The sequence below is a fragment of the Seriola aureovittata genome, chromosome 4, assembly GCF_021018895.1.
Source record: "Seriola aureovittata isolate HTS-2021-v1 ecotype China chromosome 4, ASM2101889v1, whole genome shotgun sequence".
NCBI lineage: Eukaryota > Metazoa > Chordata > Actinopteri > Carangiformes > Carangidae > Seriola > Seriola aureovittata.
In genome coordinates, this window is record NC_079367.1 from 17,782,029 (window position 1) to 17,809,814 (window position 27,786).

General features: G+C 41.4%; 1 protein-coding gene across 1 annotated transcript; it reads right to left on the minus strand.

Annotated features, from left to right (window-relative positions):
* On the minus strand, positions 1-27,365 carry ttc9b (tetratricopeptide repeat domain 9B). The gene is made up of 3 exons (XM_056374659.1): positions 26,236-27,365; positions 5,216-5,398; positions 1-3,634 (listed from the first exon to the last, which is right to left on the minus strand). Exons 1-3 carry the CDS (start codon positions 26,711-26,713, stop codon positions 3,540-3,542), a joined length of 756 nt encoding a protein of 251 aa, XP_056230634.1. The 5' UTR covers positions 26,714-27,365; the 3' UTR covers positions 1-3,539.
* Between the last annotated feature and the right edge of the window lie 421 nt (positions 27,366-27,786).

A 27,786-nucleotide genomic window follows, 5' to 3' on the forward strand; every position in this document is an offset into this window, starting at 1 on the left:
AGAGAGAGAGAGAGAGAGAGAGAGAGAGAGAGAGAGAGAGAGAGACTACATAATACAGAGGCACAACAAGAGTGAGGAAGGCTTCGTCTGCGTCCAATGTTTTAGTCCTAATCAACCACAGAGCTGGGTGATACTGACAAAAACCATGACATTATTTTGCTTATTGTAATTGGTGCTTTACACCAGTGAAATATTATTAGTAATGGGAACTGCTGCCAAAAAATTATTAAATTCATTTCATTCAGTAAGAACAGTAAGATAACTCATGGGAATAGTTAAACACTTTGGGAAATATGTAGCAAGTAGAAATAGCCACTCTGTAAAATGTTAAATTGTTGTTTTTACATTTCAGTTTTTGTACAGAATAAACAAACAAAAAATAGCATGTTAATTTGTGAACTTCAGAGTTGCTGGTCAGCGGACTTTGTAACCTTCTGACTGAGCAGAGTCATATTTACTGTACAGACATGAACATTTTATCAATCTTTTCATCTAATATATTATTGTATTAAGATAGATCTTCTGAGTGATATACTATATGGCCAAAACTATGTGGACACCCCTGTTACTCAACATGTGTGTCATAAGGCTGCAGCATACAGTGAAATCTAGGGGGAGGGGACAGCGTGCCTCTTGACTTGTCAAACACAGGTGTAACAAGTAGCATTATTAACTGATGTAATAACACCTGTGCCTTTCCTGCTATGACAAGTCAAAATGTCTGCTGTCTGAAATCACTGTCTATTAGTGCACTATATTTCCTGTCCACCATTTCACTTGAATCTGAGATCAGAATGTGATATTCATCCACTATATAGTGTGTCCCTAATTCACTGCTCACTATAGAGCAAACTATTGAGTGCCTATTATAAAGCGAGCGAATGAATGAATGAACGTGTGATTTCAAACACAGCTCAGATGACATTTGGGAACAGTAAAGAAAGAAGGAATCCAAAAGGAGTCACGACAGTACAGGGTACAGGAACCTCTGTTTTAGACAATGGTGTGCTTTCATAAATGTGTAGTGGTCCCAGGTTGGTGTGGAACCACTTGCCCTGACCTAAAACCCCAATGGCTTTGGGATGAGCTGGGACACTGACTGGGAAGGAGGCCTTTATCACCCAACATCACTAATGATCTCATGGCTGAATGGGACCAAATCCCTGCAGCCAGGTCCCAGTATCTTGTGGAAAGTTTGGGGAATGAGATGTTCAGAGGTCGTATACAGTACAGGTGTAACGCTCACATACTTTTAGCCATGTAGTGTATAATGACAAAACAGCTCTGAACTTTTCTGTGTCTCCGCTGCCACAGTAGAGCTGCAGATGGCCTACTTCTCCCTCCACTGGAGCCTCTCTTTATCATGCCGGTCTCTCCAACACATGGTGCCGTCTCTCCAGAGTCCCATTGACACACTTAGGTCCCTATTTACCTCCTAGCAGGTCACTGGAAAGATCTGGGGAGGGGGAATCTTTTACAGCATCTTTCTTTGATTTTCTCTATATTTTAAGCAGAAGAATTACCTCTTATCTCTCACCTTGGCTGAGACAGAAGTTGAGCCTAATTTATTAAAGATCCCCTTTTTCCAGACATATTTCATACCTATTCTACTGCTGTGATCACAGTCTGTCACCACCTTCTGTGTTTATAAAGGGCAGAATGGATAAAATAGAGGTATGAGCAAACAGTTTAGTGGCAGCATGCCATGACAGAAAGCAATATAGCAGATGTAATCCCCATCCCTAACATCTGAAGTAACTCTCTGGAGCCAAATGTTGCATGCAGGAGGCGGGCTCGCACACGGGAAAGAGGAAACTGGGTTTCATGGCATTAGAGAAACGGGAAATTCAGGTCATGCTTTCACAAATCGTCAACCCAACCTTCTGCAGAACAGGAAGGCAGATTCAACTTCTGTGGTAAAGTTATTAGAAAAGCAATTTTTTGCATTATCAATGATTCAGCTTCACAAATCACAAGAGAAGCAGTGGCAAATTATTTATGTTTCTTTTGAAAGCTAGTCATGAATATCCACAAACCATATCATCAGTAGTGTCTAATGCTAACGCTGTGTGTTACAGTATCTGTCCTAACAGCTGTGTGTTGGAACCATTTCCCAAACACAGGTATTTTATCTATCAACATACAGTAAACTGTAAGAGGAAGAAATCTCAAATGGCTCGCTCTTGTTGAAGTGCACTAAAGTGGAGTGCTCCAAGATGGAGGTTTTGGACTGTCAGGACAGAAGTGTGTGATTGTTTTCCCTGCACTAATGCTGCCCAGAGTCTCCTCGATGTGTTGTCGATGTCTGGGAAGCTTCAGCATTAGCAATAAAAAGGTCAGACCTCAGATTAGAAACTTCAAAGTGGATCTCCATCTAGCCAACAGTGGTTGATGGAGCTCTGATCCCATTGGCTATTTTCCGTTGTGACATCATTGACGGGAGAACAAAGTGGGGAGGTGATGGTAGAGAGGGAGGGAGGGGCTTTGACAGTCTCAACAACATCAACGACGACACAGGACCCAGGAGGGGCTTCAGACAACAGATTCAAGACACACCAGTTTCCACAATAGTTCACCTGACTGATTACGTACTACTGAGTATGATGAACATCGAAAGCAAATTAAAAAACCCCTAGTAACGGATTACAAACACTTGAATTAGCCCTTGAATTGAAAAAAACAAAAAAACAACCACAGTCCAGAAACGGAGATACATGGCATCCAGGAAAGAAAAGTGAGACAGAAGAGCGATAGATTCAGCACAGAGGCAGGCTTCTTCTCTACTTGATGAAAGGTTTTTCTAGTCTGTCCCATAGTCTAGGTAAAAGGGCCTGGGTGAGCCCTGTTGGGGAAGGATGTACAATCAAATTGGGCTATGGTCTTGATATGTGTCACACACTCCCCCCCCCCCCTCACTATCCCCCGCTAATGCTCTGAACTGCCTCTGCACACACCCCTGCCCTCCTCCCGATGTGGTCGAGTTTCCCAACCCCAAACATTCTCCTCGAGATTTTTGAAATAAGACGGAGAGAGAGAGAGAGAGAGAGAAGGCTGAGAGAAAAAGAGAGAGCAAGAGAGCTCAAACAAAATGCATTTCATGTTTTTAAAACGTTTACTAAATCACGCAAATGTCCATTATTCATATGTATGTTTTGAAGCTCCTTTTTCAGTCCACCACAACGACCGTTTCGTATGAGTATAATACAGCATTTTCCTTGTTTTTTGTTGTTTTGCTTTTTTTTATTTTTTATTTTTATGTTTGCTCGGCTGTCTGCGTCTAGGGAGAGGAACCACAGCACCTGAGGGAGAAAAAGGGAGAAGAGGAGGGAAGAGAAGGAAGAGGGAGATGGATTGCAGACAGCTCCTGATACGCCCCCCCCCATTTTTGTCCATCACTGGCAGGTGATTGGGTCGGTCTCTTCTGTCTGTGGGCTGTGCTGTTGTCAGGAGTCGATAGAGGAGATGGAGAGAGGGAGGGTCGATCTGGGACTGCTCATAGGGTCAAAGGTCGAAGGATCGGAGGGTCAAAAGGTCGAGGATTAGCCCTGGGTCTCTTTGCCGCTCTCTCGTTCCCGCTGTCCACTCTTGCTCATCTTCATCTCCGTCAGCTGGATGTACCGCAGCACGTTGGTGTCTGTGATGGATGTGAGGCACAAAGGAAGCAATTTAAAGAAGAGTCACATTTTTACATCAATTAACGTGATCTCATTTGATAATGCAGTTAAATTTAGGCTTCTTTCATGTCAGAAAAAATAAAAGGCACAAAGACTCTGGTTATGACAGAGCTAAAATGTGGCACCGTTTCTCCGTTGACATTTCAGAAAATATCTAATAAAGAGTTCTGAACTCTATGAATCACCAATGAGACAGACCCTGACCTTACAAAATGTATCCAAAAAGAAGATTGAATTTTTGGGGAAAGAAAAGTAAAGGCAAAAGGTTAAATACTTAATGTTTTTAACTGGGAATACTGAACCCACACAGTCACCACATGCTGCATGTACACACACACGCCGATATTAAAAACAGAGCTAGCAATGTGTTCTGTTTGTCTATGTAAACAGCCAAGCCTGTTGACTTTAGTGCATGTGGCTCACTATGTCAGACAGAGAAACTCTAGCATACAGCATAGTTACCATCTCAGTAGTAAATGTGACATCGCTGATTAAATATCACTTACAATTTGGGAATAAAACATGAAATTGAGATCGGACTTAAAAGGTACCCTGCAGAGTTTTTGACCATTAGTAGCATTATTCAGGAGTGGGTGCAAGTTTTGTTTGTATCTTCCATGTGCACAAAGAGGCAGCTCCGTGGCATGATATACGGTCTCGGTAATGAAATTTCGTAATGCACCAACAAAGGCGGATGTAAAACATGTGAGTTTAATGTTATCTAAGAAAAATCAAATCAAATCTGCAAATTTTTTATGATCAAGGAAACACAGTTAAACAGGCTTCAAGAAAACACACAACTCGTTTCTATGAAAAGCACTGAATGTAAACATACTGTAACTTCACAGGGCGCCTTTAAATGCTTCTACAACACAGGGGAGTACCAAGGATTTTAGAAATACTGAGATCAGATTAGAGTAGCAAGCAGCCCTCACTACTCAATAAACAATAAAGGCATCTAATCTTTTATAATTAACTATTGAATAACACTTAAATTTCATTTCCAAACAGGTCTAAGTGGTGTTTCAATAAATTTTGCAATAAAAATCAGGAGAAATGTGAAATAAAGAAGCAAATAGCAGCAATGAAGACTTGAATCTTGTCACCAACCGAATAGCGAATAATGGCATGTAATCCCTACTGAATACTTGATGTTAAGATTTAAATAGTATTTATTGCTGAAATATTTTCCCTTAAAAACTATTTATCTGACTTTATGTGGTCTGATTTCCCAATTTCAAGTTGTGCAATTCCAGGTACTTTATATCCAGTATCTATATTTTTCAGCATTCGTGAATTTAAATAGAAAATTCAAGTTCTCATTATTGAAAAATTATATTTAAAATGCTCAAATTCAGCAAGATGGATTCTGATATATTATCACCTGGTTTCATAGATCAGTCAATAAAGAAATAAAAATAGTAGTGAGGACATGAGTTCAGTGTGGTAGCTACATGGCCCTCAAGCCTTCGCTATAGCTTGCAGCCAAACTAATATCAGCCTCCGTCATTTGTCATGTGACTGTATTTAAATATTCTCACCTGTGGGTTCGCGGTTCTTGGCGTCACGCAGGTAACGTAGGGCACATTCGTAGTCACCCAGGTGATAGAAGGCGATGCCGGCGCGGTACATGGCCTTGAAGTGGTCTCTCTGGTGGCTCAGCACCTTCAGACAGTACTCCTTCACTCTCTCGTAGTTTACCAGCTCGGACTGCAACAGACACGCTGCAGGAGGGAAGACAGGGAACGAGTTAGTAGTTTATAAGTAGAAGATGCTCAAAATGGTAGTAATGAAAAATAAAATATTTTGCCTGATTTGGTCCAAGCAAACAACTCGAGTCTCTTTTAGTGGAGACAAGTAGGTCCCACGAGTCAAAAACAAAGACGGGGATATTTTGCTGACATCTCACTCAGTGCCTTTTAATAGAGCCACGATGAAATTTAGCCTCCGCAGTACTTCCTCAGGATGGCAGTGAGCGGACTATAAATAGCCAACACTAATGTTTCACAGTGTAGAGAAGAAAACAAAGAAAGTTGTGCAAGCAGTAAAGTCTCTAGACGCTGCTGTTGAGCTCGACATGTAAAATAGAAGAAAGGGGGAAAACGCAGCTTGAGAACGAGGGATTGAATACTGTGAGGATGCTTAAGTCTTATTTCCCTGACTTAGCAGGTGTGTTGTAAGTACTGCGGGCAGCAGGAGAGGAGGAGGATGCAGAGATAAATTGAACGCCAGATACCGCAGGAGATGAGATGTGAATGACTAGACCAAGTGAGCTGAGCTTGAACCAACTTTACCGTTTGAAAAACTGCCATGAGGTGCAACGCAGAGTACTTAAGAATAAGTATTTCACTGTAGTCATCAATCCTATATGTGTGACTTGCTGCAGCACTTCCCTGAAGCGATTCTCAACAGCTCTGAGATCGGCTAAGGTCAGGATAACTGCATTAGTAAAGACACAAACACACACAGCTTTTAGTCCACCATAGCTCTTAAAAGCCTGCTTATGGCTCTGATATCTGATCTCTCAAACACAATTCCTCTGGTCATCACAACCACTCAAGGTTTTGTTTCACTTCATTTCTTTCTTTTTCCATCACTCCTTCAACCCTTGCCACTGTCTTAATCTATCTGATGAGATATCAAAAATAATTTCCCTTCCAGTCTCCCTTCATATCTCCTCCAGCACTCTCACCCCACCCTTTCCCTCCCCTGACTTGTTTTTATCCCTCCTCCCCCCTCCATCTTCCCTCTCTCCCCCGACTCTGCCCTTGACACACGGACAGTTCTGTGAATAACATGAGTCAGGGACTGTTAGCTGGGAGGCAGGGTGAGTCAGTAGTGAGAGATGGGGGTGGGGTGGGGGGGGATGTATGTGGGTGGCTGGGGGTGAAGTAGAGGACAAGAGGTGAGACTAGCGGGGGAGGAGAAGGGGTGTGTGTGTTAAAAACAACTAAAAACAATGTTCCTCTACCTATCGTCTCCCCCTGAACCTCAGAGACATACTGTAGAGGGTGTGTGTGTGTGTGTGTGTGTGTGTGTGTGTGTGTGTGTGTGTGTGTGTGTGTGTGTGTGTGTGTGTGTGTCTAAGATGTTAGGAGCAGCTTGGACAAAAAGCAAATGCAGTGAGAAGTGGTCAAGGACTGAGTATTTCATCAAATGAGCAGTACTAATGGGGTTCTGTCACACATGCACACACTGGCCTTGCCTGTCAACAACTCAAGTGCAAAACACTAAATAATTCATTGTGGTCATCAGGGGATGGACCAGTTCAATAACTGTCAGTGTATTTTTTTATTTAGTGTAGCTGCCTGTGTCTGGAGGTTGCATGGAGTGTACTGTATGTGTGTATGTGTGTGTGTGTGTGTGTGTGTGTGTGTGTGTGTGTGTGTAATCACTGTTGTAGTTTTTGCTGATAGGAATGACAACCATAACTATACGAAAATAAATTCCAAAAATGAAAGAAGAAAAGAGGGAGCTTTAAAAATTTAAGTGAAATGTTTAGTTTGTTTTGTTTCCTCATAATGTCAAACCCTTTGTGTATGAGATGCTGTATAAAAAGTAGATAAAATTATAGTTTATCATCAACACACACACACACACACACTCTAATAAAAAGAAGCCTGAAAATCATCCCTTTTTTCAGTGAAGCTCATGACTCAGCACAGAGCAGCAAGGTCGAAGCTGTTTCTCGTCTTCAGCGATCATAAGTCTGCTCAGCCCGGTACAGTGAGAATCACCTCAGATGCCCTCTCCCTCTCGTGCACACCTCTCTACAGACTCCACTCCTGTATTTGTTTGTACAACCGTTCAGCTACAACATGACTGCTCTCATCCCTCCACACGCCCATCCATTATCGCCCTCCAGCAGTGGACGCGAGCCGAGCTTTCAGAGGATTCGGTTACACTCCATAATGGCCTAATGGCTGACGCAGTTACAGAGTTCACCGAGACTCACACACTAACATACTCAATGCATAAAATACGCACACACCTACAGCGCGCGTACAACAGATACACACAGTGTCACAGACAGAGGTGCAAACGCATTCACAGCTACACAGATTACTGCAAACAAACAAGTGGGTGTAAACGAGCGTTGACCACACAACCACGCACAGAGAAGCAGATACACACTGAATCACAAACTGATGACTGTACATGAACTGTTTGATGCCAGCAATGGTTAAAAAGAGACGTGACTGTACAGCAGACACACACAAAAGCAGTGTGGCCGGCCGCACCCTGCCGGCCCATTAGGCAGATGGATGGCACGCCAGAGGGAATCTAAAGTGTGGTGAGATGCATTAAGGGTGTGATAATGATGGGATCATCGAAGAAAGGCTGGGCAGGGTCACAGACAGAGACACGATGTAAGAAAACGGAAAAAGAAAGAAAAGCAGAGAAATATCACTGGAGCCAAGGTGTCCAAGTCACAGAGGGACAAGTGTGTGTGAGGGTTTCTGTTTGTGTCATGTATTATAAGAGTGATGTGGCTGGAGTGATCAGAAAGTGATTCCTACAAACAAATCAAAACGGGTGTGAAATGTTTGGAAAGCAGAAAAAAAAGCAAAGTTGTTCTTTTGTTGTGACTTTCCACAGATCTTTGATTTTAGCCTTGTGAATTACAGGCTGGTCACTTGACATCAGTTACCATGCATGTTGTTATACAGACACTATATACACTGGGAAATGAGGCTGTATAGAGTTCACTAAATAGTGAAGTCAGAAAAATGAATAAAAGCTACTCTGAGTAAATCTTTGTTGCTTTGCTTACTCTGTTTTCATCCGTGTTATTTATTAGTCGTGAGGCTGTTGTAAACTCACGGTGGCTGTAAATTAAAACACCCTCACAGATTTCCTCACTTAGCTGGGTTACTGTCCTGTAATGAGCATAATCATCAATTTGACACTTTCATTCTGCATCTTTACATCTACAGTACATCCAGTGCCAACATGCAGTGCCAGCACAGGAAGTAGTAGTGTGTGTCCTATATGTAAGGAGGCAGATTGTACAGCTGTGGATGTGGTGGATGGGTAGTTATAGCACAGCTGGCTTTCATGCAGGGAATCAGTTTGCCTCTGGTCACAGATCTACATTTTTATTAAGCATAACTATGATCTTTCCCGAGCTATAACCAAGAGCTCTTGGCCTAATCCTAACCATGGTTTATTTGTTTTAACCGCAGTCTTTTTCTAACCTTAACGATACCAAATTGCCAGCATTTGTCAGTGAATTTGATCCCGGGTTTTTTCCAGAATTGTCCAATATCAGTGCCGTCGTCTGGCGATGCAGGTAGATGTGCAAAAAGCTACGAGGGGTCACAAGTAGACATAAAGCATGATTTTGATCAGTCAGTCAATCAACAGAAAATGAATCTGCAACTATTTTGTTCTTTCTGTAGATACCAATTTGGGATCTGGGAAACTAATTGTTAGTTGCAGCCCTTGTTACAAATATTGTGTGACCATGAGCAAGATCCTACAACGCTGCCAGTTGAAGGGCTGCAGAGCTGACCTTGAACTTTGATCTTTCTATGAAAATCTGAAGTCAACAACATATCAGATTTAGCTTGTAGATTTTTGTTTGGATTAAAAATGCAGGGTTCAGCCGGTACATGTACATGGGATGAGAGAGGAAGAATAATGAGATGTGAGACTGCAGAAAGGAAACAAAGCGGTGCAGATAGATTTGACTTGTCATTTGAGGACAGGCAAAGAAGAATAATCTGAGGATTCATGTGATGCTGCGACACTGGCTGTGTGATGGGGGTAAGTATTTCTTTTTCTTTCTGAGGATCCTCCGTCTCACTGCCAGGTTTTAAGGAGTAGAAGTAGACAAAATGCAGGAAATAGGAAAAAAGAAAAATGTATTTAAATTTCTAAGCCCAGAGAAAACCCAACAGGTGCAAAGGCAGCTGTCAAGTGTGGGCAAGTGTGTGTTTGTGTGTGTGTGTGTATGTGTGCGTATGTGTCTGCCTGTCATGTGATTGTGTGTGTTTTTCCGCTGCTTGAATCTCGAATGAGAGGTGCGGTGAGTGGGAGTGGTTAACACATGCTCAGGAACCCCACTGCTTCGCCTCAAGCATCATGTCTGCAAAAAAAACAAAACACAGAGCCTGCATCGAGACTCGCTTTCATTTAGCAGACAGAGGACCAAAGCCTGTGAGGAATAATAGAGCGAGAGAGGGAGAGAAAAAAAAAGGCAGGAAGCTGAAATTAGACGAGAGAGACAGGGGGCGAGGGAGGACAGAGATGGAGATAGAGATAGAGACAGCACTGACAAAACAAAATCCAGCAACAGCCGAGGGAAAATAATTTCTGTAGGAGAGGTACAGAGGACAAGAGGAGAGATGACGGGGAAGCTGACAGAGTGAGCAGTGTGAAATCACTTTCTTTCTTTTTTGCCTAACACGTCTTCCTCTTTTTCTGCTCTTCTACGTCTTTTTTTAAACTCTGAATCCTTGTCTTTCTTTGCATCCCCCCCCCCACCCCCACACCAACCACGATCTGGCTAATTTAAAGCCACTCGTGACCCTGGTGATTAGTCTACTGTCCATCAGCTTGTAATTAGTTCTGCGGGAAGATAATGGCAGAGGGGGGGGAGACCCATCACTCTCACTGACGTGCTCACACAGAGAGACACACACACACACACACACACACACACACACACACACACACACACACACACACACACACACACACACACACACACACACACACCCCTGCAACAGCATCCATCTTTGACCCTCATCCTTCCCTCCATTTCTTCACGACTGTGTCCCTGTTCCCCTTGAAGCAAACACCGCCCTGCCCTCCTCTCACAGGATCTGCCATCTCTCCCTTACAAATGTCACACTCCTACAACAGATTCATTTATAGAGACAAAATGAGCCGTGTATAATCATCATCATCATCATGAAACTGCCTCACACATACATTTTGGAGCAAAATCCAATCCAACATGCTGTCATCAAGGCTTTCGGACAGCGGAGACGGTCTCTCCAGGCCCACTAAGAATAGCTCCTCCCAAAGCGTTTTTGCGAACGCCTTTCACTGTTATTGAGAGGGACAGGGCAACAGTTCCTAACTCACTACATCACAAGGCCTTGTCTGCACGGACATGACACAGCATTGACTCCGACTTCAGCCACCACCTGCATTATCATCCTCCTCCCCTCGCACCTTTTGTATTTCTGTGACGCCTTCATCTTGAACCCCACATTTAATGGCTGTTTTAGTGGTTGTGACTTTCTGGTAAGAATAACTGGTCATGCACACAGTTTACATTAACATGTACTGTTTATACCTTTCTAAATAATTCTGACACACACACAGACACAGACACACACACACACACACACACACACACACAGACACACACACACACACACACACAGACACACACACAGACACACACACAGACACACACACACACACACACACACACACACACACACACACACACACACACACACACACACACACACACACACACACACACACACACACACACACACACACACACACACACATCTTTCTGATCCCCTTGTGTTACTGTGATGCCTCCCAGGATCAATAAAGTTTGATTTCTTCATGTCTTAACTTTTTCAAATTGCTGTCACATCCATAAGGACGCAGACGATGAGCATCTAAGCACAAGTTTGTCGGCTGTATTATATATCACCCTACATGCGACATAGGGAATATAAAACGGGCTCTTTTCCTTTCGAGGAAATATACATAATGAATACTGTGATTTATTATTACACAGATGATAAAAGCTCATCTTTCCATCAAATAACATTTTACTTTTAACAAGTGGTGCAGATGCTTTCTTTGATTATGTGTCACAATAGCGGAAGACTGATGCAGCTCCATATGCTGTTTAAAAATAATAAAAAAACCCTCATAATTACTCACTCTTACTGCTCATGTTTGACTGTGCGCATCTCAGAAGCCTCCACAGGCCCCTCTGGGGGTCGCTGGAAATGTAGAGTGCTGGGACCGGCCTTGCAAATGAGTCAGTGAATATTTTCAATGAGCATGCATGACTATACTGAGGAACAGACTGAGTGTGTATACTGTGAGTATAGTAAAGGTTGAGAAGTGTACATTTGTGGTGAGTAAAGAGATTTGATTTGAATGGGAAATCTCCGTGAGTGGAGTCTGCTGATAGACTCTGAATACTCCTGGCTTGGATTAAAGGAATAATTTGACATTTTGTGGAAATGCACCTTTTCGCTTTCTGACCAAGATTTCGATGAGAGGCTCAGCGCCACTCTAATACGTATACATATATTAAATACACAGTTACAGGCAGTGGCTGGTTAGTTTACTTTATGCTCTGTTCACATCCTTTCATTCAGACCATAATTTGGGCCAACTGATCAGAAAAAACTTTATCTCTAAAATTCCTGATATCTCCCACTTGGTGAGAACAACTGCTATATTGTCAAAAAACAGCTACCACTGCTGACAGTTACATATAAATAAAATGCAATGTTAAAACTATTACAATAGAGTCGACTAATTCAAAAGGAACGACCTCACAGCGATATGTAAACTATCTAGTTTCACTTGTCAATCTGCCTCAAACATGTAACACAGCAAATGAAGCTAATTTAGGCTCATTAAATAATATTAAATAATGTTCCTACATTGCTAACAGTGAGGGTAATCTTTTGAGAATAATAAACACTCACAAGTAGGAGGTAGTAACAGGAGGTTTTCCTGTCATTCCCATCCTGCTAACATTGCATGAATGCAACATTAACATAAAGGCTGAAAACAGAAGCAGCTAGCCTGGCACCGTCTAAAATCCACCTACTCACACATCTAATACTCACTTATTATCATATTACATCTTGTTGGTTTAATTCATACAGAAACCAAAGTGCAAAAATGATTGTTTCAGTTAATGAGCTTTAGAATTGCTGGTAGCCATATTTTATTACCTTCAGACAGATTTAGACTAGCTATTTCCAGACTTTATGCTAAGCTAAAATCACTGGCTGTAGCTCTCGTGTAAACTCACATGAGAGTGGTATCAATCGTCTCATCTGACTCTCAGGCAGAAAGTGAATAAGCATATTTCCACCGCCTGTTATGCCTGGAAACTGCTGGTACATCAGTTATGTCTGCATGGATTACCCACTAGGAGTGAAGGGTAATCAAGTAACCAGATTATTCTGTTAGATCTCAGAGAGCAGGGGGCAGAGGGAGGCTTTTTTGTAAACAAACAAAATCACAGCAGTCCACTTCCTTTATTGTTTATTGTAAGGTCTGAAGGGAGATCTCCGTCTTCAATCATACAGCTTGGTGAGTGTTTCCACCTCTTACCACACATCCTTGTACTCAAACCCCCAACTCATGAATCACAAAGGTCCTGGCTGTGGCCATCTTTTACCTTACTCTATCAATTTCCACCCTCCTACATTGCGCTGCTCTCCTAAAATAGTCGCTGACTCAGGATTAATGCTCATCTACTTAAATATTTATACAAGTGAGGAAGCTATCTTCTCTATGACTTCACCAAAGATGAAATCATTTAATGCTCTCCATGGCACTTCGCAGTTTCCAGAACCTAGGCTGAGCAATTTCCTCTTGTCTGTAATATAAGCCTGGAGTACCTGGAGGGTGGGTGTTTGTGTGGTTTCTTGTGGAAACTAAAGGAAAATGAAGGGCAGTTCATGATGTTATGATTTTATTTAACTCATTACAATTGGTATATTTACTTTATTTCCTTAACTGTCTGAGGGCCAAATGAGGATCTAGGACTATATTACTTTTACTGTCCTGAGTAAAAGCAGACATTCAAACAGCAGATAAGTGCAGTTTAATAAAGCATTAAAGAGACTTCTATCAAGGTTATATCTATACTTGAATCCCTGACAGGGATATAATTTTGTTCTGGCCCTTAGCTTGGCTATTATCTGATTGGTGATGTCAACTGTGGACACTGAACAGGCTCGTGCCTTTAGCTCAGCAGATCTTTGGCTACTGTCTTCTGCTGCTGTCCAACACGGCAGAATCTAACCACGGACTCAAGTCAAACGCTGTCAAGTGAAATTAAGGCCGTGTTTGCTGATATCAGTCCACTTCTGTCCGGATAATCTATGTACAGTTGCCTTGGGAAACGTGCTCTGTACATTATAGCAGTAACAAGATAGATGAGAGAGTGCTTGGAAAGGTCAACAGAGAAAAGTGCCAAATGGTTTGGCTCTGAATTTCATGGAGTCAGCCTTAATCTGCGAGGTAGTAGAGCTTCCCCACTAAGTACCTGAAGTAAATTATCGTCTAAAGCATGAGCTTTCATCATTTCTAAAAATGATACAGCCGTGAGTTGGCAGCCAGTTGTGTTTAGAAACTAATTTTCTGAACACACAGGACCAGCGTAAACATACTATCAACTTTCCAGTTGATCCAACAGATATGGAACAACATTAGTTCATTTGGAGTCGTGTTTCTGGCACCTCAATGAATGTCCCAGTCAAATCTTTATTTTTTCTTTAGCTGCTAAATGCTCTGCTATTGTTCACTAGCTAATTATGAACTTTGTCTGTCTGTCACTTGGTGCTGAGCAGGTGCAGCAGTGGGTTTTTAGAGCTGAAAACAGCTGCCTCCTGCAGCCAGAAACTAAACTTATGAGAGAAGTGGGAGTGAACCAAAACAATAAAGCTGTGCACTTTTAAACCAAAACATCAAGTGCAGAGTGGAAAAACTGGTCAAAATACTGCAAAAAAAAAAATCTTTAAGTTTGATAAGAAGTATTGATGAAAAATAAAAATTCAACAAAGTGCAAGGAAACATAGTTGTTGAATAAATCGTGACATAAATAAAGCATGTGACTTTTCACTGAAGAGAAAACAACTGCAGCAGGTGAAGACATCAAATCTGCATTGAGCAATTACGACACTGTAAACCCAAATGTCCCCCAAATGAATCCATGAAATAAACATAAATGTCCATCATGTTTTCACATGGTTTTCCATTGTTTTAGATTTGACTGGTGCTCTTTCATGTCTGTCATCATGTTGCACCCTCTTCTTCAGTGGTTTAATGGCACTCAACTCTCAACAAATATTCACATAACAGTAGTATATGGAAACACATTTCACAATTCACATTTTCTTTTCACATTTGGTTAAAATTTGCTCTACATGTGGACGCTTTTAACGCCAAAGAGCTGAGGGGAACTGCAGAGATAATTCAGCCATATTAGATAAAAGTATTAATTCAATCCATTCTTAATACAGAATTATTAATTACAGCAGCTTTAAATTTCACATTTTAACTCAAAATTTTGCTTCATAATTTTTTTTTTTAAATGTGAAACGGCACCATCAGAAATGGTAAATCTACTCAGCTGAGGATCGCCCCAGGAGCTGGATCAGCACAACAGGCTCAACACAACCTTTACATTTCACTTCTGTCACAAACGGTGTAACAAGGACGAGTTTTCAATGTCAACCTCTGGCAGTGCATGTAATGAAGCATTCAGTGTCAGGCCGGAGCAGGCCCGGCAAGGAAAGCTCAGATAGCGACCAACATGGCTTTTTAATCAACATGGAGCTCTACAGATAAATATAAACAGCCAATTGGTTTACTCTGCTCTGTCCGCTGGAGCACGGGGTGTTAGATATGCGCAAATAGCTTGAGTAAATTCTCATTACCGATGGCTTACAGAGGATGAATATTCTGCATTTCTCTATCTTCCTCTTGCACTTGCTCTCACCCCCCCCCCCCTTCTCTCTCTCTCTGAGGGTGTCAGGAAAGGGCATCTGTTTCAGTTTTCTCTCAGCTCATGCCATGACTTTCAACAGCGGAATAAAAACAGCTTTGACAGCCATTTTCAGTTAGTCAGTCCATATCAAAGGAGATCACATTTCAAAAATCAAACACGCATATTACACAGATCATATCACAAAAAGCATTATAATAAATCTGAGGTGTTGGTATATCGTGAGAAACGCAATTCGAATTTATTTCCTTTTTTTTTTTCCTTTTTAAATTGGTGAACTATTAGGATGAAATTTTAAAAACACCTTATGTTTGCCACATCTCAAACACTGAACCTCTATAGGGTTGGCAGAGTGGGCTGGTTCACCACTTCGGTCCAGACTGAAATATCTCAACAACTACTGGATGAACTGCCATGAAATTCTGATTTGTTTCCAGACACTAAATCCTGATGACTTTGCTGATCACCTGACCTTTCATCTAGTAACATACAGCAGTATTGTTTGGGTTTGTTCTTCTTCCACCAACCTAAGATCATTTCTTTATAAAAAAAGATTTGTTAGACCAACATTTACACCCAGCCCCCCTTTTGTGAATTGAGTGACGTTTCTATTTCCAATATAAATGTTTATTTCACATTTATTTTATACAAATGTGTGCATTGTTTTCCTTAGTTGATCCATTTTATATGTTTTATTTTCATTTCTTTTTCTTTCTGATGAGATCTCATAATAAGTGCTTTTGGGTTTTTAATCTCCGCAGCACAATCCTTACTCCTGCTAATTATTTATACTACTAATCTATCTTTAGGTCAAAATATAAATTTGGCCAATTCTTTGGTTTATGACCAAACACCTGCAAAACTAATGACATTCCCATCACCTAAATTTTTCCCTAGGGGATAAATAAAGTATCTATCTATCTATCTAGAATGTACTTTACTTTTAAAGAAGCAATTGCTAGCATGCTAACACGATAAACTAAGATAGTGAGCACACACTACACTGGCTAAATGTCAGCAAGTTAGCATTGTTATTTTTAAATTCAATGGAGGATTGAAGCATGCAGCCTGCGTGCCGAATTGAAAACACTATATAGTTTCAATATTTCAGTATTCAATATTGTGCTTTATGAATTAAAAGTTTAGCACTCGTTTTTTTCTTGTTAGTTGTATTTCCTTTTCTTCTCCGTCTCCCACTCCATCCCTCTTAATCCCTTCCTGTCCCATCGCTTCCTTTTCTCCATGACAGATGACTGAATCTTATTTACTCTTTTGACAGGAGTCATCTGGGCCTGTCAGGGCTGCGATATAAATCAGTTTGGTCTGGATTGCATTTCTCAGCGCTGTTCCCTCCACAATGAAAAAACAAAATATAAATGCAGTCTTGAAAACTCTACTCACTCACTCACTACTTCGAGGTCATAGCAAGCATTTTCTTCCTCTCTTTCCCTTCTTGTCACTCTCCTTTACAGTCGTACCCTCCCTCCACTGTCGTATAATTCCCTCATATTTAAGAGTTCTGTCCAGTTTCTCTCGCTCCCTTGGTTTTACTCCCTCCCCGATTTCAGCCTCTTTATCTTTTCTACGGACTCACCCCTTCCCCCATCCTCCAAATCTCTCTCTCGCTCTCAGCTGTGAGGTACTTCAGAGGGTTGGTATATGAAGGACAGTACAGTGTGACTGGTACAGTAGAGGGAGTGCCAGTCGTACCCCTGACAGCTATGCCACGCCATCTGCAGCTCTGGCACACAACGTTCCCACGGCTCTGGCCACCCCTCCAATGGCAGACGCACATGCACAGAGGGGAAGAAAAACACCAACCAAACCTCCCCCATCCCCCATCTCACCCTCACATGGCATCTCTTTCCCCTCCATCCTCCTACGAGCACACTGCATAGTGCAATTTCTTCTCTACAAAGCACCTCTCCCAACTGCTTATACAACACTGCTTTCTCCTCGTCTTAACCCCTCCATCTTGCATTCTTCTCCCTATCTCCTTCCCACCTCATGATCTTTCCTCTGCCTTTATCTCATGCGCTCCACCACGTCCCCTGGTGACGGAGCTGGCAGGGGATGAAAGGGAGGAGTTTTCTGTTCTGTTCTGCTTTTGTAAGCAGGCATCGACTGTTCACTAGCAGTGGGTTAGAATGGACTGGTGAAATCACTCCGTCTGTGGTGTTACACATCGCTGACGTTATTCTAATGCAGGCCCAGCATCCTTCATCTGAAGCAAGATTGGGCTCAGAGGCTGTGATGTGGTAAGTCTTCGAGGCTGTTGAGGAAGTGGTGCAACAGTGCTATGAATTATGATGGTACTGCGACAAAGGACGGGCTTTTATTTTTGGTCCAGCAATAACAGATGTTGATGTCACCATCAGGCTCATTAAAGGCTCATTTAAGGCCTGTAATTGCATGTCATGGTTCAAAAGTTCATTGATGGGCTTGGTAAGATGTCACTGAAGCTCTCAATACAGGACACACATGACGGGACACAAACGCATTCAGGAAAGGATGTACCATTAAATGACGATTCGAAATGACGGGATTGGTGTTTTTGTAACTTTGTTTGGGCCAAATTAAATGGTTCCTAAACAGGTTAGGAACAGAATTACTTGTTGTTATGCATCATTAAAGCTATACCAGCTTTAATGATTAAAGCTATACCAGCTTTAATGATGGACATACATTCATCAGGTTGACACAAACACGACTCCAATGTTAATGTTGCCCCATATCTGCTGCAAGTGCAAATAGGCAACTGTTTGCTAACACGTTCAACATTAATCTTGGTGATTATGTTTACAGCATCTCTGCTGCAGCAAGTAGCCAAAACAAACAAAAAAAGAAATCATAATCACAGCCAAAAATATGCTCACTTTTCCTCCTACAGTTTCAAATAAGTACATTAGCAGAAATTTAATTAAAATTACGTGTTCTCACGGGCAGAATGGTGTGTTTGTGTCCACAAGTGAGTTTAGATATGCAAGTAATCATTTTCATCATTTATTCATCTGCTGACTATTTGTCTTCATTACCTGATATATAGTTTCAACTAAAAAAGTATCAGAAAATAACCCCATTACAGTTTCCCAGAATGCAAGCTGACATTTATAAGTTGCTTTGCTCTATTCTGTCCAACCAACCGTCAAAAACCTTGGACTGTTAACATGATAGAAAATAAATAAGTCTCACATTGTAATCAGTGAATTTCATCAGGTTTTCCTGACAAATGAAATCATGGCAGATCTGTTAATTGATTAACCAGCTAAAGACAAAAACAGCTTTTGAAGAGTTTCAGTCAGCCTGTCTGTCACTGTGTGCTTGTATCCCACTAATCGCAGCTTGTGGTCATTGTCCACATATTTTAATTTCCTTGTGAACAGGAAATTATAACTGAATGCAAAGTTTACCATAGATAAACAGTTAAGGCAGCATGAGATGCTATAAACAGCATAACAACAGCCCAGTAACTGGTCAGTAACTGTCAGTCTTATTAAGGTTAAATTACCCAACACCATAACTGCCTCTGCCTGTAAATACAAAAGATCATTATGTAAAAAGATGTGTTTTTATTTTCATTCTTTTAACGTTTTTTTTCTTTAATGTGATGAGTGGGTGGAAATTGCTGGATCATCATCATGGCAAGCAGAGCAACTGTGAGCTGCAGAGTTGAATAAAAAGGTGGATGGTGTTACGAAACAAACACTTGTCCCCCCCTGCTGCCTTTCTCCCAAGGCTGTGACTTATGACTCATTCACAGATCGAGCCAGTCAGGAGGAACAAAGGGAGATTTCAGGCGGAGATCAGAGCGAGCAGGAGTTAATGAAAAGTCAGACTGATCACTCTCACCACAGGATCACGTCATACTGCCCCCCGTTTTATTCTCTGTGCACTTCCTGATGTGCATTTGAACAGATTAAAAGTTACTACAGCTTCCAAACTGCTTGATACAGGTCTGTCTAAATATGCTGTTTTTGTGCTTCTTCACAATCAATATCAGGAAAAAGAGCAAACAAACTGCAGTCACATTATTTATTTCTTCATGTGCCTCTCAGTGCATTTGTGATGGTGGGTGGCTGAGGCGGGTTGGCAGGCAGTCTGCCTCTGGCTAACATGTTGCAACGCTGTGAACTGCAACAGACACAGACGGTGGGGTTGGTGGTAGCAGTGTAACCCATTTAGATACAGCCCTGCAGAGGCACACAGACTCAGGGTGTCTCCTTAACAAAGCCAGCAAATAGGACATTCATCATCCATCGTCTTCCTGTTTGACACAATCGGTTGATGTTAATGTTGGTGCTTATATCTAGTTTCCCTTTTCTTTAACCACAACTCATATTTCCTCTCTTGTAGACATCTCCTTCATTCCTGAATTATTAGGGTCTTATTTTATTTATTTATTTATTTTTAAAAACAGAGTAGCAAAACCACATTGTAAAAATACTTCATTATGAGTTATAGTCAATGTAAATCAGAAAAATGTACTTAATTAGCACATAATGCAGAAAAATGGTAATTGTGAGTATTACCATTCATATTATTGGATTATCATTAATGTGTAAGGAGCATTTCATTGTTGTAGTTGGTTGATGTGTGAACAATTATATATATGTTGCTGTGTAGTTTAATTGAGGTTTCAACTAACAATTATTTTTCATTGCTGACAAATATGCTGATTATTTATATTGTTTAGTTAATAAAATCTCATAAAATACAGAGAAAAATGCCTGTTATAATTTCCCACAGCCCAGAGTGGCTTCTTCAGATGTCTTGTTTTATTTGCTCAATTGTAAGAAAAAAAAGAAAAAAAAAAAAAAAAAAAAAGATATTTAGTTTATGATCATGCACAACAACAAAAAAAAGCATCAGATTCTCACATTGGACAGGCTGGAACTAAGGAGTATAATATATCAAAATATTCAAGTACAGTACAAGTACCCCAAAACTGTATTGTACTTAAAGTTAATGCACTTATTCACTTTCCACCAATGCCAGGCAACAGAAGTGAGAAAAAGTCCTCATCACAACAAAGGCAAGACGATAAGAAAACACACATGCACACCAATAACCAATAGGCCCACACAAAATCAACAATGGGTACAGAAAGGATGGCAGGACAAACAGCGCTGGAAGCAACTGCCCTTCCTTCTTACCGCACGCACGCACGCACGCACACACACACACACACACACACACACACACACACACACACACACACACACACACACACACACACACACACACACACACACACACACGCACACACACACACACACACACACACTCTCTCCACATCACTCACGATACTGCTTGTTGCTCTTCCATTATACGTCAGAGCCACAGACAGCCGGCCAATCAAATGGCAGCTCCTCACTCATAACCACGGTGACCACCGTCTGCCCAGCAGAGCTCTGGGTAACCAGGTGCAGCCGCACATCAAAGACTACAGCCAGATTACTATGCACGCAATGAGTCACTGCTTAATGTCAGTCAGTGAGAGTTTCTGTACGTGCTTTTCTTACTTCTACACACCATCTTTGAACTCTCTCAAAATGAACTGCCATTTTGTTTTACTAAAGAAGTCACTAGCCCAATCCCAATGTCCCTCCTAAGGCCTAGAAGTCCTGAACCCTCAAAGACTGAATTGATGTCACCTGATAAGTGATTGAGTGCGAGAGGCTGCAATGGCTCAAAATGGTATAAATACGAAACGGGACAGCACTTTGTGACATATCACCTATCATGTCTCAGAACACCAAAACATGTTGCGAACAATTGTGGGTTTAGGACTTTTGATTTTGCATGTTTTATTTCCTCCATTTGCTCCCTGTTTGTAAACAAAGAAGTAATGTTGGATAAGAGCTGATGAAAGCACATCTGGAATTCATCATCATGCAATCACAGGACAGATTACTACACACTGTTCTGGCTCTGAATCACCAGTGACCTGTGTTTATATTATGAAAGTTAGACCAAATTATACTGGCATGTAAACTTCTTGTAATGTTAACATTAGGGTTAGTTCCTTTCATTCTATCTTCTTAAACTGTTTAATGGCGGTTGTTTACCAGTTTTTAAACGCTTCTGAAACTCACCTGGTAACCATGGCAATCCATGTTTAACATCACAACAGTATAGGTAATTGCCTCAGGCAAACTCTGCAGAAATACAAACTTACGGATAGTGTGCATAAAGGGCTCTGTTAGATGCCCTTGATGGTTTTACAGTAGGACGGCCCTAAGCCCTCATGAACTCACTGGGAACGCACCTCAAATTTGAGCAGTCATGAGGGTGGACACTGGGATTGGGCCAGTGACTCTGTTTAGACAACAGAATCCACAATTACCTCCTATTAACGTGCTCAAGGCAATGCTTTGAATAAGACATTACCATGCATGTCTCATTTTGTGACAGCCTTAACCTGAAGAAAACAGGGGTTGATTTAAGCTTCGCTAATGAAGATGTGTAGAGTTGGGATGGAAGATTATAACAGCATTATTTTGATGTACTGTAAATACATTATGGTATTCTCTCTGCTGTACTTAAGCCTCTTTTTTAAAGAGATCTTGATCTCAATTAGATTACCTGGTTAAGTAAAAGGTTATATACAGTATAGTTACTCAAGTAATCAAAATCACAAGGCAAAACATCAGTGAGTCACAACCCAGTGAAACAAATATTTTTTAGTGTTGTGGAAAACCAAATGCTTTAATTTTCTGAAAAAACAAAGTACTTGCAAAAGTTTTAGGACCTTCAGCTGTTTCTGATCTGTCCAGATTCATTCTGCTTCTACAGCCAGAGTCATAAAGAACTATGAAGAAGGACAAGGAGTCCTGCAACAGATGGTCTGGCCCCGACAGAGCCCTGATCTCGACATCACGGAGTCAGATTAGACAGGAGACACTGACACAGCCTAAATCCACAGCTGAACTGTGGCAAGTTCAAGACTCTTGGACAACTGGACAAGTATATTGAGGAGAACTGGTGACAAAAGTGTGGCCCCACAAAATACTGATCTCATTTGTTTTTCTGCTTACTGCACTTTGTACGGTATATTCTGAAATATTTGAGATTTTATTTGTTATTGTTTGTTTGGGCAGATATCTCAGAATGAGTATTTTGTCACAACATGATAACCTAAAAAAGACAATTTCCTATGTTAGTACCAATCTTAGGCAACTTACTGAAAAATAAGGCTGTCAATATTTGTAACTTATGTCTATATTTTTTGTCTGCATTTTTCTGACTGTCCCCATGGAAAGACGAAAACCAACAATGAATTTATTCACTGAAAATGACTGCCTGATATCTTACTCCTCCATGCCATAGAGCTTCATTGCTGTACAAAAACTATTTAAAAACACATCAATGAGCCACAATTTCACTGGATGACATGTTCTTTCATTACCATAAATATTGGCACTGTTGTGCAGATTATTTTGAGTCACTCCCACATACACTTTCCTGCTGCTGTAAATACTCATCAGAGCAATAAATGTGTATTAAACCACGGCTTAAAATACCACCAACAAATGCATAGTTTACTCCTGTTTGAGTTATTCACAATTTAGGAACCTGCTTTTTTAAAAAACAAAACTAAATGTTTGTGAGCAGTTTGGACTGTCGTGTGAGATATGGGAGGGAAGCTGGAAAACACGGACCAACATATTGTTGGCTTTGGTCTTTCGATGGGAATTGCTGACAGGAGCTCATGGGGCATTTCTCGTTTTGTCTTTATTCCAAAACATACAGTGAAGTAGAAGACTTAAATGTGACAAATAAATGCTTGGCGTATAGGTGTAGTTGTCTGCCAGAGGCTCAACTGTAAATTAAGCACCCCTTTTTTTGTATTTTCTGCACAATGTATGTGTGCTGTAATGACGTTTGGCTGTTCTCCCCTTATTAAGTTACACAATAGGATCGACGTTGTTCACACCATTTTCAACAAACTTCAGTTCGTTTCTTAGTACTGTACCCCATAGTTAACCAATATGTATAAAACTAGAGTATAATTTATTCATCCTTTCCTTTTAAAAGCCCAGTTGTTACTTTGTTGCTGCTCATAGTCTAATTTTCTTCCACTGTACCAACATTTAAGTTCCAGTGGAAGCCAGTACAATGGTACCATATTCACACAAGGAAATAACACTACAAACCACAGGCTGTATTATTAACTTAAATATCTTTATCAAAGCACAGACATTACTGTTGTCCATGAAAACAGTCATTGCTGGCAAAGCCAGGTTGACGTGAGGTTTCTTTGTGTGTGTGCACATGTGCATGAGTGCGCATGTGCACACACTCTTGTTTGAAGCAGCCATGAGGGGAGGGTATGAGCAGTATTAATACAACAGGGAAAAGGCCCAATTCATGGTTACCATGGTAAATACGGCCCCCTGTCGTGTGCTAGCAGTCCCCTCCTCCCCCCCTTTATGGCTCTCTACTGTTCTTCTCCATGCCGTTTTTCCTCTTATACTTTGACTTCCTTTCTCTGCTCGTCCTTTCCACCATATCTACTGCTTCACTCCTTCTTCCTTCCCAAATTCACCCTTTTTTCTTCCTTATTTCATTCTCCCCCTCCTTTTTGCCTTCCCTCCCCCATCTTTCCTTCACGCCACAGTGGCCTCCCTACAGGCTCCAGACAGGCCCTGAATATTGCGCAGAACGACACGACCTTCAGTGCATCATGGCAGCTGACTGGGCAGCGCCTGGCACAGCAACAGGACACAACATCACTATGGCCTCTGTAGTTCAACGCTCATGGCCCAAAATCTCAACATTCACATAGGTAGTGATGTCTTAGAAGTGATGCGATATAACTGCTGTAGTGCCAGTGTGCACCATTCCTCCTCCTCATCATCATCATCATCATCATCATCTCCCTCTGGATGCCAACATTCCTCGTGATCTTCATCTGCTGTTCACACTGCATACTGAGCACATACTGTGGTTATAATTAAGATTTTACAGCAGAGCTACGATACATTATTTATCATCTGTCTTCAATGGCTACAATAATGATGTGTTTATTTCTTACTCAAGCAAATATGCTCATTTGTCATTTGAAGCAACATTACAAAATTAATTACTCATCTCTCACCGATTACACTCTGAAATACTCAAGAATGTTTAGTGAAAATCTAGCTTGACCTCCCATTACAGTGAACAGCATCTAGGCAGGTTGATAGTTATTTTCCTCCAGGTGAAACTGTACGTTAGATGTGTGAGGTGAATGGAAAAGAATATCTAAGATATCATGATACCAGGTTACTGAAACAAGGCCTGCTGTTTATCTTAAACATACAGTGGGATCCAAAAGTCTAAGACCATTTAAATGTTCATCTTTGACCTTGGAAGATTTGCTGTTGGGACCCTAGTAACCCCTATTATACATGGCAGTTTCATAATTTCCCCCAACACCAAGAAACAAACCTGTACACTTGAGCAGAAATAAGTAAATTGATTGGGTGATTTATTTATTTTTTTATAAAAAAAGGGAAATATGCTAGAATATCCCGCACACTGCTCTTGCTTAGCATCATGATTTATTCATCAACCAAATGTCTCCTTCTCCCTAGACCTTCGTCAGAAGTATTTCAGACAGTTCTTACAACCATGGTCTTAAACAGATAATGCTCCATTCATCGTGTGTGCCCAGGTGTGGGACAATTATTCTTCTGTGGGAGTGTCTTTCAACCATTGACAGTGATTTGTGTGTACTCTGTCTATATTTCACATATACAAATAAGAGAAAAATATATATTTATAAATATACAAAAAATAAGTGAGACATAAGAATACATAATCAAATCTGCTTACAAGATTATTTACAGAAATTACAGTCTATTGAATGAAAACATCTGCGTGGCATCTTACATAAGTCATTCAAAGTATGTTATAAGTTGGTTGGACAAAACATGATATGTGAAGATATCACAGGCCTCAGAAATCAGTATTTTCTGACATTTTACAGTTTACTTAATTGTGGAAATATTCGCTAATAAAAATAATCATTCATGGCGGATAATAGGTTTGTCTTTGGAAGCCACCACATAGAGCCTTATTAAGGTTTGAACTTTGAATAAGTCTGCTATGGCACATGAGCACCGACATGTGTTGACGGTTTAAATACTAGTGACAGAAAAGTAATGACTTCATATTTTAACCCTGTAAGTCACTGCAAAGTGGTGCCATTAGACACAGCCTTACATCACCCATCACCTTATTCAGCTGTTGATGTTACAACAGCAGTGACTTGGCTCATGAAAACATAGCTATATTCATCTCCAATTAGATGAGGCTTTTGGTGGTGTGATTTCATTGTCTTTGTCTCAAACTAACACGAACGTGAGTTACATGTTCACTTGAAATAGTAATAATGAAATTACTGGAAAAAGCACCAATGTGCTGAAAAGAAGCCATTTGAAAGGCTGTGTAAGAGCCTGAAATAAGCATGGCCATGAAAAGAGGTGTTAATTTAACTGTGACATTTCTCTGTGATGGCTGGAAAATGGTCTCAATAGGCGACATAAAGCACTAATTTGGTCAGACAGTAAAACACCCCCCTTATTCCCCATTAAATCTGCACCATGTACTATTTATCAGCTGACACTATGATCTATTTCTGCATCCTTATAGTCCAAAACCAGTGTTACTTCACCTGCCTCTGAACAAGAAATCCAGCAGCTGCAGAAATAGCCTACCTACAACCCACCAGCTTGTGTGAACCCGATGAACCGGAACGAACAATGGTGTCAGCAGTACTTCAGCGCTACAGAGGTCTGCGTGTCTTTGTGGGGGTTTACCGGTACCGCTCACCTGTCAGGCTGTCGTAGCACTCGATCTCGGTGCTCTCCACGGCTCTCCGCTGCTCCTCGGTCAGCTTGGCCGCGGCTTGGTTCAGCAGGTTGACCTCGGAGCCCGTCGTCCCATCGACAACATGCACCCCTTTGAGCTGCAGCAGCGCCCGGTGGTACTTGCCTATCGCTTCCCGAAATTTCTTCTCCTTGTAGCAGCGATGACCCTCCGCCTTGAAGTCGATGGCTTTCTGGATCTTCGTCTCCATCTCCATTTCAGCCGAGCCGGCTCGATAACCACCACCGCTGCCTCCTCCTCCTCCGTCTCCTCCGGCGGCCGCTGCCAGGCTCCGGCCGCCGGTCTCCGGGTAGCTTTTTAGGCTCTTTATCGGGTGCTGTTTCGCTTCCATGTCTCTCAGTGAAAGCGGCTGGAGCGGGCCATGGTGCTCGGACACGAAGGTGTGTTTTGTTGGGGAGGACCGGAGCAGCGTGCTCTGCATAAAGGATGCAGGTTGGAGCGGCACAGGCGGTTGGACAGGCGGCGGCGCCGGAGAGACGACGAGCCTCGAATAACCGCCAAGAAAACAGCTTCAGGAGCGTCTCCGATTTGTAGCTTGTGCTTTAAGAACAGATGTTAAAGAAATGTAAAGGCAGTTTGTAGTTATAAAGAGATTAATAAGGCTGGAACAGCTGGCAGAAGCATCCTGAATTCCCCGACCAGCAGTTTTGCAACAGTGGAAAAAAACGATTCCTCGCGCTGGTCCACTCGCGGAAGGATGCTCGGGTGGATTTCTATGGTAGCAGCCTCCGAGGCACGCGCAGCTTCAGCACCACAGACAGCACACACACGACAACCCCTACCGCAAAGCATTGTGGGGGTGAAAAAAAAAAAATAGAAGTCGTGAGGCGTTGCTGCAGTCCAGATTTTACAAAGCAAAAACCGAAAAAACGTGCAGAAATGTCCTGACAGAACCGACCAAATGTCAAAAACGACTCTCGCTTTAAAATAAATTTATATTAAACAAGTGTGAAGTGTGAAATAGTGGCTACTTGTGTTTACATTACGAACGTCTTATTCGCATATTTATTAGACTGTTAGGCAAAGACGCCCTGACACTAGTCATAGGACTCCCCTTATATTCACTTTATTTTAAAATGATTATTAGCTACCCTTACAAAACATTTCAATTACGTCACTCCCCAAAAAAACAAAAACAAAACAAACAAACAAACAAAAAAACACAGGCTGACGCAGGCTAATTCAGTTTTTACTTTAGCTGATATCCCCCCTATAAACATCAAATTATGGCCAAAGTTGAGCGCCTGATGACTTCAGCTGATCAGGTTCTCAAGGAGATGGAGACAGACAGCACGAGGCTGCAGGGACCAGAGCAGAGACAGGAGGAGGGAGAGCGCGACCTCAAGGGGACAGAGAGTCAATTACACTCATTTTTGATGTGACGTGTCTGTAGCCCACAGTGCTGAAGGAAGTATTCAAGTTAAGGAGATGTACTAATACCACAAAACACTCTTCCATCTCATTGAAAATGTTACTTAAATTAAAGCACGTAGG